Raw genomic sequence first — 15,810 nt, forward strand, 5'->3', positions numbered from 1 at the left:
GCCGATGACCAAACTTCGCGTACCGCCGCGGGCTCCCCAGGTCTTCACGTCGTACGCCATTTCAATGGCGCAATCCATCCGGTCTGCGACTCTTCCGGCTGTTGATTGGCCATGCCGGCATTGAGGCGGTCGGAACGCATGCCGATCTGCACTCTGTTTCTGCCCCGACGCGGGAGGGAGGGGTGGGAGAGGGGCCCTAGCGATCAACCGTGTGGGGAGATCTTCCCATACCCCATCGACATTCGCTCTGTCTCATCCGATTTGACGCATGTGTTGGTCACAGTTTGGGGTTGTGAATCACCAGGGTGATGATGTTTCTCGAGGGATGGACGTCATCGTTGGGTAGATGTTTTTGGTGGTGTAATCTTCCGCTCCTTGTGGAGTCTTTGCGACAACATCGAGTTTTACTCGCTGAAGAAAATAAATGCTGATACAGAAACTCCCACACGCCTAAAAGGTAGCGCCTCCGATCGAGGATGGGCACTGTTCGAAAGTTTGTTCCTGACAGTTGATGTGTCGAAGACAGCGTTTGCCGGCCCGGCTGTTTAAGGCACAAGGAAGCGCACAGGTTCCCGCCCCAAGCGAGACCCACCAAGCGGATCGGAGCTGGGTGGTGCTTCCTTTTGGTCGCGACTGATGCCAGCCGGTGGCAGACGGCCTCCAAAATCGTCCCTCTTTTCACCCTCCCCTCGTCGCCATCGCCATCGTCATCTCAACCACGCAGACATCGGACGGCAAGGTGAGGGCTCTACAGAAAACGAAGTGATTTGTTCCCAGTCATTCAATCACAGCCAGGTTTTGGAGAATGCTCAGCCAGAGGCCGTTCATCTTGATCCTCTCTTTATTTTGTATTGTGACGTCAGCCCGCAAGAATTTGATCGTGGACACCGACTTATTCAGTGATTGCGAGTAAGACTCCTTTCTCAACTATTGAGTACTTTCTGTCTTAATATTACAGAATTATCTGACACTCTTCAAGTGATGCCGGTGCACTGTTGCTCGCGGCAACCTCGCAAGAGGTGAACCTCCTCGGAGTCAACATCAACTCTCAGTCGTCGTACTCAGTCCTGGCTGCCTCCGCCATATTGAACCACTACGGCCACTCTGAAGTACCCATCGGCGCTCGCCGTCCTCTAAACAACATTCCATTCTTTGACAGCTGGACAAAACTGCTCGGCGAGTTCGCCAGCAAAATCGCCACTCACTGGACCAAAAGCATGTCGGATGCAGACGAAGCCTGGGACCCCATCAAACTCTACCGCATACTCCTCGCCGAAGCCGAAGACGACTCTGTCACCATCGCGTCGATCGGCTTCCTCCACAATCTCTCAGCGCTTCTCAACTCAACGGCCGATTCCTACTCCGAACTCACCGGGCCTGAGCTCGTAGCGGCAAAGGTGAAGGAGCTTGTGGTTATGGGCGGCGACTACCCAAGCGGGTACGAGTTCAACTTCTGGTACGATGACCCGCCCGAGACTGCCCACGTCATACACAACTGGAAGAGTCCCATCGTCTACGTGGGATTCGACCTCGGGAGCTCGATCCGTTCAGGCGGCCCGCTGATGGTGGATGGCCCGAAGACGGACCCGGTGAGGGCGGCGTACATCTTGTATACTTATTATCAACCGAGATGGTCGTTTGACCCGGTAGCAATGCTGTATGCTATCAAGGGCCTGGATAAGTACTTCAGATATGGAAATGCGTACGGTTACAACACCATCAAGCTGGAGGGGGAGGCAGGTTGCAATGGCTGCAATGAGTGGGTTTTTGACGAGAACGTAACGAATCAGCACTGGCTCAACACGAAAATCAGCCATGAAGAGATTGGGAACGAGCTAGATGAGCTATTCCTGAGAGGCGCGCGGTCTTCTCCCCGTAGCTCCGACCCTGTAGGTGCGTCGCCTAGATTTGGTGAATGTAGGATGGAAACCTCTACGAGAACAGAAGGGAGGTCACTTGATAAATTGGAGTTGTGATACGATGAAATAGTAATCCTCACATTGCTGCGACAATGTCTCTAGATCTAATGGACGGGCTCTGTTACAAGTTACAACGGATCAAATCGTGATTCTTGGCAATGGGAAAGCAGGCGCGGGGGAGGTGACGACGTTTTCGCATTTTTAAAGCTCCGGAAGGAAGCATCAACTTGTTTTCCTTAAACAGTCACATCAACTATTTTTCTTTCTTCAAGGAAATAAAACCATTAACTAAAAAAAATGACGTCCCAGAGAGCTGTTTTCTTTCGTCTAACTTACTCCATTGTTTCAAAAAAAGAAAAAGAAAAAAGTTAGCTAAATAGCAAAAGGCAGGGTTGAACCCATAACCATATTAAACCCCAGCGGACAGAGTCCCAAGGACTTCAGGGCGCAAGCACATTGGCCAGACCTAACCAACTGAGCAATCAACTCCTCTATCCGCTGTTGCCATAAGCAAGTACGTATTGCCAATATATTTCATGCATTCTCAGATGGGTTCGTTCTGCGTGGACAAGCGGCTGTGGCGGCTGTCATCAAGCAGGATGATTGTGATTCTAGACCCGACTGGACTTCTCGGATTTCCCCCACCTCTCCGCTACCGCCATTCCGTCAGATTTGTCAACTTAGTTGCATTACATGATAGATTTCTACTCAGGCGTTACTTCAGAGTCTTTATACAAACCTTGCCAATTCGTTTGAGGACACACTTGCACAGTCACACTCCAGCTCGGGCAGAGTTGCATAGAACAACCCGCGCCCTAGCACCAAGGCGACCTCGAGGCAGAGGGTGAGACGTTACACTTGTACGTGATTGTCACCCGCATGAGCACTTAAACCAGCAACTGGCAGGCCGATTATGGATGCCTTATCAATCTCAGCTGGAGTTGTGGCAACGCCAAGTTCTGGCGTCTTTAAGTGTGGTCCAGGACATCCCTGCCTCGAATCACGAGAGCGCCTTCACCCCCTCCACCCCTGACCCGGGAACAGCAGACCAAGATGCAAAAGTTCCTGCGCCGAGACATCCCTGTGAGAGAAGTCCGTTGTCAACCGCAGAGTGCGCCGGGACGGGGGACAACACAGGACGGTCAATGCCACGAGCCCGAGATGTGTTGGCTCTACTCACAGAACGCACAAGCCCATTCCAAACTCGAACGATAGTAGACTTGTCTCCCGCTTGTCAACTCATTTTATCTCAGACATGTATTATGCCTTACCTACCATCGCGACTCTCAAGTAAACTGAAGCCGAGACGTGAACAGTCCGACTAGTGGGTGGCAGCAGCTCGTGTTTCGTGACTCTGATTCTGCGATGAAGCATCAAGTAAGCTTAGCAAGGATGTAAACAAGTTGTAGCACAGACCAAGAGTTTAAGAAGGTCCAGTGGGAGCCGGGATCCCGAAGGTCAGGCATGAGGCCGCGGGCTGCCGAGAGAGCCGTGCCTGCAGCAGGATGGGATTTCCTTGAAAGGAAGCGAAGTCCACCAGTCAAGTGCGACATACACTGGGCACCGACAAAGAAGGTGTCTTTTCCGAGCAAGTGTCCGTAGGCCAAAGAACAGAGCTGAGGGCATCAAGACCCACGAACAAGGTCTTTGTTGGGCGTGCCGGTGCTGGCTCTTTTAGCGCCGCCGCCGTGACGGTTATGATGGCGGAAACCTGTGGTAGACTTGGGTGGGAATTTTGGAGCCGTCACGAGGGCATGAAGAGCCTTGACTAAGAGCTGAACGTCAATGAACCAACACGATCTGGCCGACGAACGACGGCCTAGTTGACCCGGAAGTGACTTCTCAGAAAAGCTGTGCCGCCTTTCTGGACCTCAACTCAGAGCCTGAGCCGACACGGTCAATGTCGGAATACCTCCGACCACCACAAGCGCCACTCCGAAAACCCTCGTTCGTTCACATGCTGAACATCCCACCTGGACCGAGAGAAGCGAAGCGTGCCTGCCGCTCTCCACAAGATCGAGAGCTTGGATTTTCGCCCTCCACCCAGGCAACTGGAGACCCGGAAAGCCTGGACCGAGCCCGATCCAAGCGCGCCTTTTTGACTCATGGCCATCCATCGAAGGAGTACGGGGATGGCGGGCGATGGCGGCTCAATTTCCGGTGTCGCAAACGGCCCTGGTGGAATGGAGCATCGCGAGACCTTTTGTGTTGCCGGACTATCGCCGACGTTCGCGGAGAAGTGGCCTCGGACACCGAGTTCGAGTTCGCGGCTGTAACGCTGATTCGCCGTTGCGCTTGACAGCTTCTCGAAACGGATGATCGCCAAGCCAACTCAAACTAGATTGACTGGCACCTCGTGCGGCGGCCGTTGCCTATTAGAACCCAGCGAAACCTCACCCAAGAGTCAGAGAAACAAAAATTCCGTCAGGGCCGGGGCAAATACGAGATCGGGGGACTCGACCCGAGAAGAGCAGCTCGCCGTTGCAGCGCGTGTGTGAAGAGAAGGAAAAAACGGGGACCCCCGGCCACCGCGCCGAGAATGCGCTAGTGATGCAGAGGTGATGTCTCCAGCCAATGGCCGTCTGGGGATCCATCTTATCTGATGATCAGATATGATGCGATTCCGCTCCTGATGGAGCGCCGTCCAACCCCATCAGGCCCTTGTATGCGCCAATGTGCGGACAAGACCAAACAGCGCAGTGAAACCCCAGCCAGGGCGATTTCATCAGATAACTCTCTCGGGTGGGGAACCACACTACGGTGGGGACCGTAGCAGCACCTGCAAACATTGGAGAGAGACCGGGACAGGGTCGTGATCGGTGCCAGGGGTTGGCGCCGGTTTTGTCGGCCCAACTGAACCTTGGCGGGTTAACCCGCCGGCGGATGCGCCCTTTGCCTTCTGCTGCAGACTGCAATTGTGTGTTGTTTTCTCGGCATGGGAAGCGGTTGGCTGACGCTCGGCGCCCAGGTTGCAGCCAGACCACGCGCGCGGGAGAAGCATATATGGACGCCCGCATATCCCTTCCATGTCTGTCTCGGACTCTTCTGCTCTCCAAGTCAACTCCCCCCATCACAACTTCAATCTTGTGATCCTTCGAGCCTTGAATCTTGCTCATCGCTTCCCATTGCCTGAGACCTGCTCTCCCCTTCTCAGACTCTTGTCAAGTCCAACCTCCCTCCAAGATTCATACCGTCAAAATGGTTTCTTCCAAGTCGGTCGCTCTGTTCGGCAGCATGCTGCTGGGCAACGTCATGGGCGCTGATAACATGGGGCCGGCTGCTTTCCTCTGGCCCCCTGACCGTGAGTGGAACGCCGATGCCGACAACACGGCGCCCTGCGGATCCACCGCCGGTGTTGGCACCCGCACCGAGTTCCCTCTGGGTAAGTTAAACCAACACTGAGGCCCTCTGGCTGCTGTCAAGAACAGCTCGGAGGTGACCACAACCCATCACAGGCATATCATGCTGACCCCGTTACAGTCAACGGCAAGCTCGCTCTTGTCACCCAGGACCAGACTCGTGCCGTCCACCTGAGTGTCTCCTACGAGAACGGTTAGTAGACCATCCCATCCAAGCATCTTGTAATCGGCAGAGCACCTGAACTGACACTCTCACAGATCCAAAGTCCGTCTCCGACTTCGAGACCTTCCTCGGCCCCAGCGAAGTCGGCAGCCTCGACCTCGGCCACACCTGCGTCACCGTCCCCTCCGCCCCTTCGGGCGTCGCCGCCGGTTCCAACGCCACCTACCGCATGCTCTACGTCTCCAACTTCGACCAGGACGAGTCCAAGCGCGAGACCTTCTACGCCTGCGCCGACGTCACCTTCGTCGACGTCTTCACCATGTCCATCCCCTGCTTCAACGCCACCGTCTCCGACCCCGAGGTCGAGTCGGACCCCAGCGTCAACGTCACCACCACCGACTCCGGCGGCAACACTCCCCACACCGCCGCCGACTTCACCGCCGCCGACAACAAGTCCTCCGGTCTTTCCCGCGGTGCCATCGCCGGCGCCGTCGTTGGTTCCATCGCTGGTGTCTCCATGCTCGGTCTCGTCGCTTTCTTCCTGTGGCGCCGCAAGTCTGCCAAGAAGACCGTCACCGAGCCCATGCAGCAGCGCTGGGATGCCGAGAAGGCCGTCAGCGAGACGTCTTCTCAGCACACCGGTCGCAACTGAGCGATTTCGCGATTGTCCATTCCTAACCCGCCCGGGGTTGGGTCATCACACGACGAAAGTGTTTCTGGATTGCAAACGAGACATGAAATGATAATGTAGATCATGATTGTAGGATTAGTTAATTAAGAAGGGCGCCGCCAGGTTCCCGACTTCACTCCAGATACTGTTTGTGCAGTTTGAAAGTTTGGGTTTGATGCATAAAAGCCGTTGGATGTCCCTGCATGCACTTAAGCCTCTTAGCGCCATCTTGGTAGCGAGGCCCCACCTGCACCTTTTTGCTGCAACCACTCCAGGCAGCATCACCCGAGGCAACCAATCCACTGTGAGCTACAGGCACCCGGCCTCCGTGAACTCAAGCCAACGACATGCGACGACGACCTTTAAAGTCGTGACACGACCCGGATGATTCAGAGTTACTTGTGGCGTTTTTCTTTCATTCATCCACATTTGCGCAGAAGCCAACGGGGTCAAGTCCAGCCCTATAGCAAAGTCAATTTTACCGTTGCGACTTCAACGCCGTGCAGCACCTCGCATCAGCCACCATGAGCCAACGCAGACGGCAACGCTCGCCAGATGCGATGGCGATCGACGAAGAGGAAAAGCAGTACGCGGTCGGCGGCATGACATTGGCAGAACTCGATGAGAAGTAGGCAATCTCCCAAGCACTTTTCTGTGATCCGCTCACACCATCTCAGGTACCCCAACCGCCCGCGCAATCATTCTCAAACCATGCGCTTCTCAGAGCTCTTCCAGAGTTTGTTCAATCCTTTGAATGAGAACAAAAAACAGCCTCCTGGAAGAGGTCCTCCCCGCTCCAAGAGAGGTCCGCAGGCGACCAAGCTCTCGCCGCAGGAGCAACGCCGCCACATTATTGAGCGCTTCATCTCTAGATGGAGAAATGAAGTCGGAAACGACGTCTATCCCGCCTTCCGGCTGATTCTTCCCGACAAGGATCGCGATCGCGGAGTCTACGGTCTCAAGGAGAACGCCATCGGTAAGCTTCTCGTCAAGCTGATGAAAATTGACAAGAACTCCGAAGACGGCTACAATCTGCTACACTGGAAGCTTCCTGGCCATACCACACAATCTCGTCTCGCAGGAGACTTTGCAGGAAGATGTTTCGAGGTCCTGTCGAAGCGCCCCATGCGCACCGAGGTCGGCGACATGGCGATTGCCGAGGTTAACGAGCTGCTGGACAAGCTGGCCGCGTCTTCAGGAGAATTGGAGAATCTCGAGGTCTTTGAAACCTTCTACGAGCGCATGAATGCGGAGGAGCTTATGTGGCTCATTCGCATCGTTCTCAAGCAGATGAAGGTTGGCGCGACAGAGAGAACGCTGCTGAACCTATGGCATCCTGACGGCGAAGCTCTCTTCAGCGTATCCTCGAGCCTGCGGCGTGTGTGCTGGGAGTTGCATAACCCTACAGTTCGATTGGAGTCCCAGGACACCGGTGTATCTCTGATGGAGTGCTTCCAGCCCCAGCTCGCGCAGTTCCAAATGCCATCGTCCTTTCAGAAGATGGTTGACTACCTTCGGCCCACGGAAGACGATCCCGAATTCTGGATTGAAGAGAAACTTGATGGTGAGCGCATGCAGATGCACATGATGGAAGACTCGAGCTCGCCAGGTGGCTTTCGGTTCTGCTATTGGTCGCGAAAGGCCAAAGACTACACTTACCTCTATGGCAAGGACCTTCGAGAAGGTGCATTGAGCCGTCACCTGAGCGAAGCCTTCACACCAGGCGTACGCAATCTCATCTTGGACGGCGAAATGATCACATGGGACCCGGAGGTCGACAAGATAATGCCTTTCGGAACGTTGAAGACGGCAGCACTGGCGAACCAGGAGATCAACAACACCACTGGTCCTCGCCCTCTCTTCCGAGTGTTTGACATCCTCCTTCTGAATGATCAGCCGTTGACGCAGTACACCCTCCGGGATCGCCACAGAGCGTTGGAGAAGGCCGTCAAGGGAGTGCATCGCCGACTTGAGATCCATCAGTATGAAACTGCTACATCGCCAGACGCCATTGAGCCACTCCTCCGGAAGGTCGTCGCCGAGGCATCTGAAGGACTGGTCCTCAAGAACCCGAGATCCATGTATCGTCTCAACAGCCGCAACGACGACTGGCTAAAGGTCAAGCCCGAGTACATGTCTGAGTTCGGAGAGTCGCTGGACTGCGTCGTCATTGGCGGTTACTACGGCTCCGGACGCCGTGGCGGTGCTTTGTCCAGCTTCCTTTGCGGGCTCCGTGTCAGCGAGAACCACATCCAGGCAGGCGCAAACCCAGAGAAGTGTTTCAGCTTCTTCAAAGTAGGAGGCGGTTTCAAAGCTGAGGACTACGCTGAGATCCGTCACCGAACAGAAGGCAAATGGAACAACTGGGACTCGAGAAAGCCACCAGTGGAGTACATTGAGCTGGCAGGAGATAGCCGCCAGTTCGAGAAGCCAGATGTCTGGATCCGACCCAGAGACTCATTCGTCCTCGAGGCGAAAGCAGCGAGTATTGGCTGTTCAGACCAATTCGCCCTTGGGTTCACCCTCCGATTCCCGCGCTTCCGCAAGCTGCGACTTGACAAGAACTGGAACGAAGGGCTTAGTGTGCAAGAGTTCCAGGATCTTCGAAAGCGCGTCGAGGCGGAGGCCAAAGAGAAGACAATGAGCGTTGAGAATCGCAAGCGGAGAGCGCCCAAGCGGATCAAGCGGGAGTTGACCATCGCCGGAACGGAAAACGCGCCTGTGCAGTTTGCGGGCGAGAAGACCAAGGTGTTTGAAGGACTCGAGTTCTGCGTGCTCTCAGAGTCGCTGAAGCCGTTCAAGAAGACCAAGGCGCAGCTCGAGACGTTGATCAAGGAGAATGGCGGGCAGATTTCCCAGCGGGCGGTACCACAGTCAGACATGATCCTGCTTGCTGACAAGAATGTGGTCAAGGTCGCCAGTCTGGTGAAGGAGGGACAGAAGCTGGGCGGTGTGGATATTATCCGGCCTAGGTGGCTGCAGGATTGCCTTTCACAATCACAAGAAGACGACTACCTCCTGCCATACGAAGAGCGGCATATCCTGCACGCCACCGAGGCTCTGAAGACTGCCGCTATCCAAAATACGGACATGTACGGTGATAGTTATGCTCGAGACATAAGTGTCGATGAGCTCCGGCAAGTGTTCAAAGAAGTGCCGAAGAAGGAGCCGGATATGGAGCCGTTCAATAAGGCGCACTTCCTGGAGCAGCTGGAGGAGCGGGGCCACGGCGTTGGTGAGATGAAGGGGGCAATGTTCCACCGCTGCTTGGTGCACCTGCACGACGCGAATGACGCTCGAGAAGACGACATCAAAGTCCTAAGGTTAAGAAACTTTCTTCGGTTTGGCGGGGCTCGGTTGACACCTGACGTGGACGATGAACAAGCAACGCACATCGTGGTCGTGGGTGATGGAGACCAGCGAAGACAGGCAGCGGAAGACCTGAGAAAGGAAGTCAGCTCAAGGCGGAAGATCCCCCACATCGTCACTGGCGACTGGATTGAGGACTGCTGGAGAGAGAAGACTTTGGTCGATGAAGAGAAGTACACGCAGATATAACGGGGGGTTGGCTCAAGGCATGCAATTCAAATCATGATAAGACTCGGATACCCAGGATAAAATGACATTATATTCAACTCCAGCACCCCAAGATTCCTTTCTAAAATGCCATGTCCGGTGCCAAGAAACTCACCAAAAGCAATCCAGCACGCACTCTTCCCTCATCTACCGTCTCTTACTTCCCGATGGTCAAGAACAAGCGGTCACCCACGTCGCCCACGCCGGGCTTCAGCATGCCGTTAGGCGTCAGCTCCTCATCAACGCCCGCGATCCAGATGTCGGTGGCGTCGGCCCACTCGCCCGCGGCGCGCTTCACGCCCTCCGCGGCGCCGATGACGGACATGACGATGATGCGCTGGACGCCCCACTCGCGCAGCGTCTGGATAGCGGCGGCGCAGGTGCCGCCGGTGGCGATGACGGGGTCGAGGATGATGGCGAGCGAGCTGACGTCCGGGTTGGAGCCGTCGGCGGAGATGTGGTTGGGCAGGTTGTTGTAGTACTCGACGGGCTCGAGGGTGGAGGGCTCGCGGTAGAGGCCGAGGTGGTGGACGGGGACGGGGCCTGGGAGGATCGTCTGCACGGCTGCGCGCGGGTCGGTTAGTTTACCTTGTGATGGATGCCGTAGAGGAGGAATATACTACGTACCTTCGACCATGCCGAGACCTGAGCGGAGAATTGGGACGAGGCAGAGGCGGGAGGGGGAGATTTCGGTCGAAGTGAACTCGAAGCCTAGCGGTGTCGCATCCTGGAGGGGTAATCAGCCCTGCACCCGGTGATACTGGGACAACGCCAGAAAGAAAGGGAACATACCTTGGGGCCATCTGTCGCCTTGGTGGAAGCAGCAAGAGCTTCCGTCGCTACGATCAGACCGATCTCGTGGACGAGCGTCTTCACGTCCTTCGCAGCGGTCGATTTGGATCGCAGCTGGGAGAGCTTCGCCCGCAGACAGGGGTGCTGGGAGACGTGCACGTTTGAAGGGAGCGACATCGTTGTTGGATATGCTTTTCTTGTTCAATACTACCAAACGCAATAAACCCGAAGCAATCCACGAGAACAAAGTACAGATGGAATTGAAGAAAGAGAGAACGAAGTCAAAAGAAGAGGCCGACAGAAATAGACCGCCAGAAGCAAGTCTCGGAGGCTGGGAGCGACGGACTTACCTAAGGAACCTACCTGCCTAGCTCCCAATGGAAGGTGGGGTGTTCGCGCGCCGCCCGCCCCCGGGCTCGACGTCCGTCCCTTGTCCTCCTGATCAGCGCCGGTACCTTATTTGGGGCATCGTGCATGGATTGGAGGGGCAGCTTGGGGCTTGATAAGATAAGGTAAGCTCACGTTGGCGCCCGCCCGCCCGCGGCCAGCTGGACTGGCTGGTGCAGCCCCTCCTATCCGTAGGTCCTCACTGGAGGTAAACTCCGGCGTCCGGTGAGGCGTCGGAGGTCGCCGCCCTGCAGGCGCTGGCTTGCAGATAGAACACGATGCAGGGGGGAGGTTGGAGGGGCTGGAGAAGGAGGCTCGATAGGAATCGTAGATATTAGAAACGTGTTCTTCTTGAGTTGGTGTGTTCAATCTTTGTGGTATCGTCTGAGGGAGATGCCATTTCCTTCCTCCAAGCCCGGATGGAGCCCCAAATCCCATTATTGATGTCACACCTCGGTGTACTCCGCCTTTTCGGTGAAGAGCACCCCACAGCGACGCTCTGACCATCGGTGAGCACTGAGCATTACCAGTGCCCTGTTTCCCAGCCGCCCATGCCGACGTAGCCGTTCTACCCGTCCATGAGGGCTCCAAAATTGTGACGTCCACGCAGCAACGTGCCAGCATTCCATCCACCCTAATTTGGCGCAACATTTTCCTCCTCTGGTTCTTTTCTCTTCTCTCGCAGAGATGCTCCTCTTGCCGATCACAAGTCTTTGCGAAGGCTGAAGACGAAACGACTCGCCGCGCGAAAAAAACGACGCGACGAAAACGGATAGACAATCTCGAACCCGGGCCGTTATGCATCGCTCCGAAGCGAATGCCACGCAGGATGGAAAACGGCAATACCCGCGAACTCACGCGCGCACATGATGCTGAGCGAGGACCAGGCCAGCTCTACAATGTGGAGGAGGGGGAGGAGGTCAACCCCGAGCGGAGGGGCACGTTTGGCAGGCCCTTGCTGATGGGCTCGACAAGCGACGACGATGCGCGGGACGAGGACGTCGAGTACGACGCGCCGGCGGGATATGGCAACCTCGACGAGCTCGTCGCGGACCCCGTGGGCCACAAGTTGTCGGGAAGCCGCGCCGGCAAGCCCAGTCTCGAGCAGATACGGAGCGGAGAGCGGCGGACGAACGACATTGAGATGCAAGATGGCCACGCAGCGCCAAATGGGTCGGTTGAGACCTCACCGACGCTGTCGGAGGACAAACCCGTCAAGAAGCACGTTTCCAAGCTCGCCACGGAGATCTACACCGTCTCGTACCTCGTCTTCTTCGCCATTGTCGGCACGCTCGCGCGGCTTGGGCTGCAGGCGCTGACGACGTACCCCGACGCGCCGGTGTCTTTCGGCGTCCTCTGGGCCAACGTCGGCGGGAGCCTCGTCATGGGATTCTTGGCCGAGGACCGCAAGCTGTTCCGTCACGAGTGGGGCACGCCCACCTACGACGAGCAGATCCGCAAAGCGCGCCGGGAGAGGGATGCTGGGGGAAACACCGTGTCGGTGGATCTGGCGGCGGCAAAGAAGGCGCATCTGGCGACGAAAAAGACGATTCCGCTGTACATCGGCCTCGCGACGGGGTTCTGCGGGTCGTTCACTTCCTTTTCATCGTTCATACGGGACGTGTTCCTCGCCATGAGCAACGATCTGCCTGGCGCCGGTGGCGTGAGCCCCGTGCCGAGGAACGGCGGGTACTCCTTCATGGCCATGATGGCTGTGATTATCAGCACCGTCGGGCTATCACTATGCGGGCTGTTCGTGGGCGCCCACCTCGGCGCCGCGCTGGAGCCGATCACCCCCTCGATCTCATACTCACTCGGCCGCAAGGTCTTTGACCGCGTCGCCGTGGTCCTGGGCTGGGGATGCTGGATCGGCGCCGTGCTGATGTCCATCTGGCCCCCCCACGACGCCTGGCGCGGGCAGGCGCTGTTCTCGCTCGTCTTTGCGCCGTTGGGGTGTCTGGGGCGGTTCTATGTCAGCATGCTGCTCAACTCGCGCATCCCGGCGTTCCCGCTCGGGACGTTTGCGGTCAACATCAGCGGCGTCGCCGTGCTTGGCATGTGCTGGGATCTTGGGCATGCAGAGCTCGGGGGCCTGGTGGGATGTCAGGTGTTGCAGGGCATCGAGGACGGGTTCTGCGGGTGTCTGACTACGGTGTCGACGTGGGTCGCTGAGCTCTCGGTGTTGAGGAGACGGCATGCGTACATCTATGGTATGGCGAGCGTCGTGGTGGGCTTTGCGATCATGGTGATTATCATGGGAGGCATGAGGTGGTCGGATGGGTTTGGGCCGTTGATATGTACCCACTGACGGGCCCGATTCCGGCAATACTGCACTTGCTATACTGGAGAATTAGACTGATTTAGACCTGAGCGAAACCTAGACTCGATATTAATGCTCAGAATCCGTTACACCCATCACGCCTTGTTGACGTGTCGCAGCGCATCAACCAGCTCGACCTTGCCCCAAATCGTATCCTCATCCCCGCCAAACTTGCCTTCCATAATCCCGCCCGGCAGACCAGCAGTCGTGAACTCCACCATCTCCGGCACCAAACCCGCGGGGATGCCCTCCTGGGCGTAGAACTCCGCCAGTTGGCCCACCTCAATCGCAACGATACCAACCTTCTTGCCGGTGATCTCCTCGACCGCGTCCCGGACATCCTCGGTGCTGTAGTGTCGGGGCCCATACAGCTCGAAGGCGTGAGTGCGCTGGGGCAACGGGGTTGCGAGGTCGAGCAGGATGCGGGCGCAGGTTTCGCGGATGTCGATGAGGCTGACCTGCGACACAGTCAATATCAATTCATTGTGAGTGGCAGGCGAAGAAGAGAGCAAATTACCATCGGAACTTTGTGGCCGACTGGAGTCATGGGTGAGTACAGCACGGGCGGCTCAGCCTTGGCCGTCTCAAACGCCGCAGCCCAGTTTTCCGCGAAGTAGCCAGGCCTGACGATGGCTACCTCCGGCGCGGCGGTCTGGAGGATCTTGTCGGAGATGTGGTTGATCTTGAGGATGCCCTGAACGCGCCGTCAGTCAAATCTCACTCGCAAATCCTTCAAAGTTTGAGATGCTCACGATGCCGTGGTCGTTCTCTGCCCCCAAGGCTGAGAACACCAAAAGCCTCTTAACCGAGCCCGCTTTCTCGATGGCGTCTTTGATGTTGTTGGCTGCATCAGTAGCGAACTCGACCAGGTCGACATCGCCAGAGTGAAATGGAGGCGGAGGGATGTAGAACACGGCGTCTGAACCGGTGAAGTCCATGGGGCTGGCGGACACGTCGCCTTGGACTGCGGTGAAGTTCGGGCTGGCGGTGAATTCGGGAGGTGCCTTGGTCGGGTCGCGATAGATCCCACGAACAACGGGGTTGGAACCATCATTGAGGAGGGTCCTGACGGTTTCCCGTCCGGCCTGAGTCGATGCGGGGACAACGGTGATGATGTAAGTCATGGTGGATTTGATGTTGAGAGGCTTTTGTTGGGTACGTTTTCTTGTTTGATCTGAATCTCAAACATCGTAAACGCCACATAACTTATATACACCAGATTTCGCGTCATGAAGACATCCAGATGTCCCTTTGTAAGCCCCGGGCCCCGCGGCTTGCGAAGTCCGCCGCGGTGGTCGCGCCGGGGCTCAAACTCCGCTGCTCGGCCCCACTCGGGATTGCTCCGGCTCCGCGAAGGCAGCTCAAGTTTGACCGTCGGTCTGCGCCAGTTCGTCCGAGTGGCCGCTCTATGCGTTGCTTCGGGTCGCATCGAGTTCTGGAGTGCATTGCAGGTGGTGTCCCCTCAAGGCGTGCTCCAGCCACATTCCGTCGAGACACTCATACTATTAAAGCAGGGCACGTCTAAAACGTAAAGTTGAGGCACCCGAGACATCAGACCGAAGTTCCAAGATACCTTGAGATGTAATATTTTGACGACTGATGGCACCCTCTATCATGAGAGGGCACGAAATAGACCACACTGCAGAACCATCTTTCTCACAAACTGCTTAAAAAGGTTCAACCTCTCGCTCGCAATCCAACTCTGACTATTCGCGTTCGAATCCTCCGCACCATGCTGGCCACTACGTCTTCTTCTCTATCTTCTTCGTTGCTGTTGTCGCCGCTTCTGCTGTTGTTGCCATTTCGACTGTCGCTGTCAGCTCTGCTGCTGTCATTCACTGTCGTCGTCTGCTATCGTCGTCTAATGTGGTGGGGGGCTGTGCATCAGGACGTCCAAGATCACGATCGAGTGTTGGATCGACTGATTGGGTGATTGTCGAAGGAGGCTGTGTTTTCGCTCCAATGCTTGTTCGGCAGTCTAATGATGTCGTCGTTCGCTGAGGGACATGATGGCAGTTCAATGTCTTGGCAAATGCTGCGCTCTTGGCAAGCCGGGCGAGGGCGAGATGGCTGCTTCTTATGCTTCTGGCGTGGCTTGGCATTTAGCAAAATGGCGCAAAACCCCAGAGTTCTTGAGAAGCTGCCATCCAACCGTTCGAGCACATGGCAGTTTGCTTTTCTCGTCAGTTGTGTCGTGGTCTTGGTGTCCCTCGTCGCCTTTGCTGTCGCCTCAACTATCGTCGTCGGCCACTATCGCTGCCCACTATCATTGTCTACCATCGTCGTCTGCTTTTCTGACGAAGATCTATGAATGTGACCAATAAGCAAGCCCCAACAAAGTCACCTTATCTATGTTGGTTGATCCCAAGGTTCCTCAAGTTGCGCCACCAGCAACCTTGTGAGGCAGCTTCACACGCATTCTTTGAGCACAACGCACGTTGCCGAAGCGAAACTTTCAAGTGGCTCACCGGGTTCTCATCTGTCTTGCTCCTTCCAGGCACAAAGTCTTGGGACGAAGAGGCCGCCCGATTCTTGGCAACGTGAGGAGATGTATGATGGTGAATCTTGGCCAGGTACGGATGCCAAGAAAACGTGAGGGATGAACACTACTGAACACCTAGTAG

General features: G+C 56.2%; 6 protein-coding genes across 6 annotated transcripts; 4 read left to right on the top strand and 2 right to left on the bottom strand.

The window, feature by feature from the left end:
- Positions 1-805: 805 nt before the first annotated feature.
- On the top strand, positions 806-2,027 carry IUNH (Inosine-uridine preferring nucleoside hydrolase; the record flags this gene model as incomplete). The annotated part of the gene is made up of 3 exons (XM_037316958.1): positions 806-909; positions 980-1,889; positions 2,022-2,027. The coding sequence occupies 3 exons, from the start codon at positions 806-808 to the stop codon at positions 2,025-2,027; spliced, it is 1,020 nt and encodes a 339-aa protein (XP_037185096.1).
- Positions 2,028-5,117: 3,090 nt separating this feature from the next.
- CGCA056_v001699 (uncharacterized protein) lies at positions 5,118-6,093 on the top strand (the record flags this gene model as incomplete). The annotated part of the gene is made up of 3 exons (XM_037316959.1): positions 5,118-5,301; positions 5,400-5,471; positions 5,537-6,093. 3 exons carry the CDS (start codon positions 5,118-5,120, stop codon positions 6,091-6,093), a joined length of 813 nt encoding a protein of 270 aa, XP_037185095.1.
- Positions 6,094-6,635: 542 nt separating this feature from the next.
- On the top strand, positions 6,636-9,669 carry mus-53 (DNA ligase 4; the record flags this gene model as incomplete). The annotated part of the gene is made up of 2 exons (XM_037316960.1): positions 6,636-6,739; positions 6,789-9,669. 2 exons carry the CDS (start codon positions 6,636-6,638, stop codon positions 9,667-9,669), a joined length of 2,985 nt encoding a protein of 994 aa, XP_037185978.1.
- Positions 9,670-9,844: 175 nt separating this feature from the next.
- On the bottom strand, positions 9,845-10,656 carry upp-0 (Uracil phosphoribosyltransferase; the record flags this gene model as incomplete). The annotated part of the gene is made up of 3 exons (XM_037316961.1): positions 9,845-10,251; positions 10,315-10,414; positions 10,480-10,656. 3 exons carry the CDS (start codon positions 10,654-10,656, stop codon positions 9,845-9,847), a joined length of 684 nt encoding a protein of 227 aa, XP_037185977.1.
- Positions 10,657-11,695: 1,039 nt separating this feature from the next.
- Positions 11,696-13,174, top strand: fex-1 (Fluoride export protein 1; the record flags this gene model as incomplete). Its single annotated transcript, XM_037316962.1, has 1 exon — positions 11,696-13,174. One exon carries the CDS (start codon positions 11,696-11,698, stop codon positions 13,172-13,174), a length of 1,479 nt encoding a protein of 492 aa, XP_037185976.1.
- Positions 13,175-13,281: 107 nt separating this feature from the next.
- Positions 13,282-14,310, bottom strand: CGCA056_v001703 (uncharacterized protein; the record flags this gene model as incomplete). Its single annotated transcript, XM_037316963.1, has 3 exons — positions 13,282-13,644; positions 13,704-13,880; positions 13,939-14,310. 3 exons carry the CDS (start codon positions 14,308-14,310, stop codon positions 13,282-13,284), a joined length of 912 nt encoding a protein of 303 aa, XP_037185975.1.
- Between the last annotated feature and the right edge of the window lie 1,500 nt (positions 14,311-15,810).

The sequence above is a fragment of the Colletotrichum aenigma genome, assembly GCF_013390185.1.
Source record: "Colletotrichum aenigma strain Cg56 chromosome Unknown KSG_Cg56_contig01, whole genome shotgun sequence".
Classification (NCBI taxonomy): Eukaryota; Fungi; Ascomycota; class Sordariomycetes; order Glomerellales; family Glomerellaceae; genus Colletotrichum; species Colletotrichum aenigma.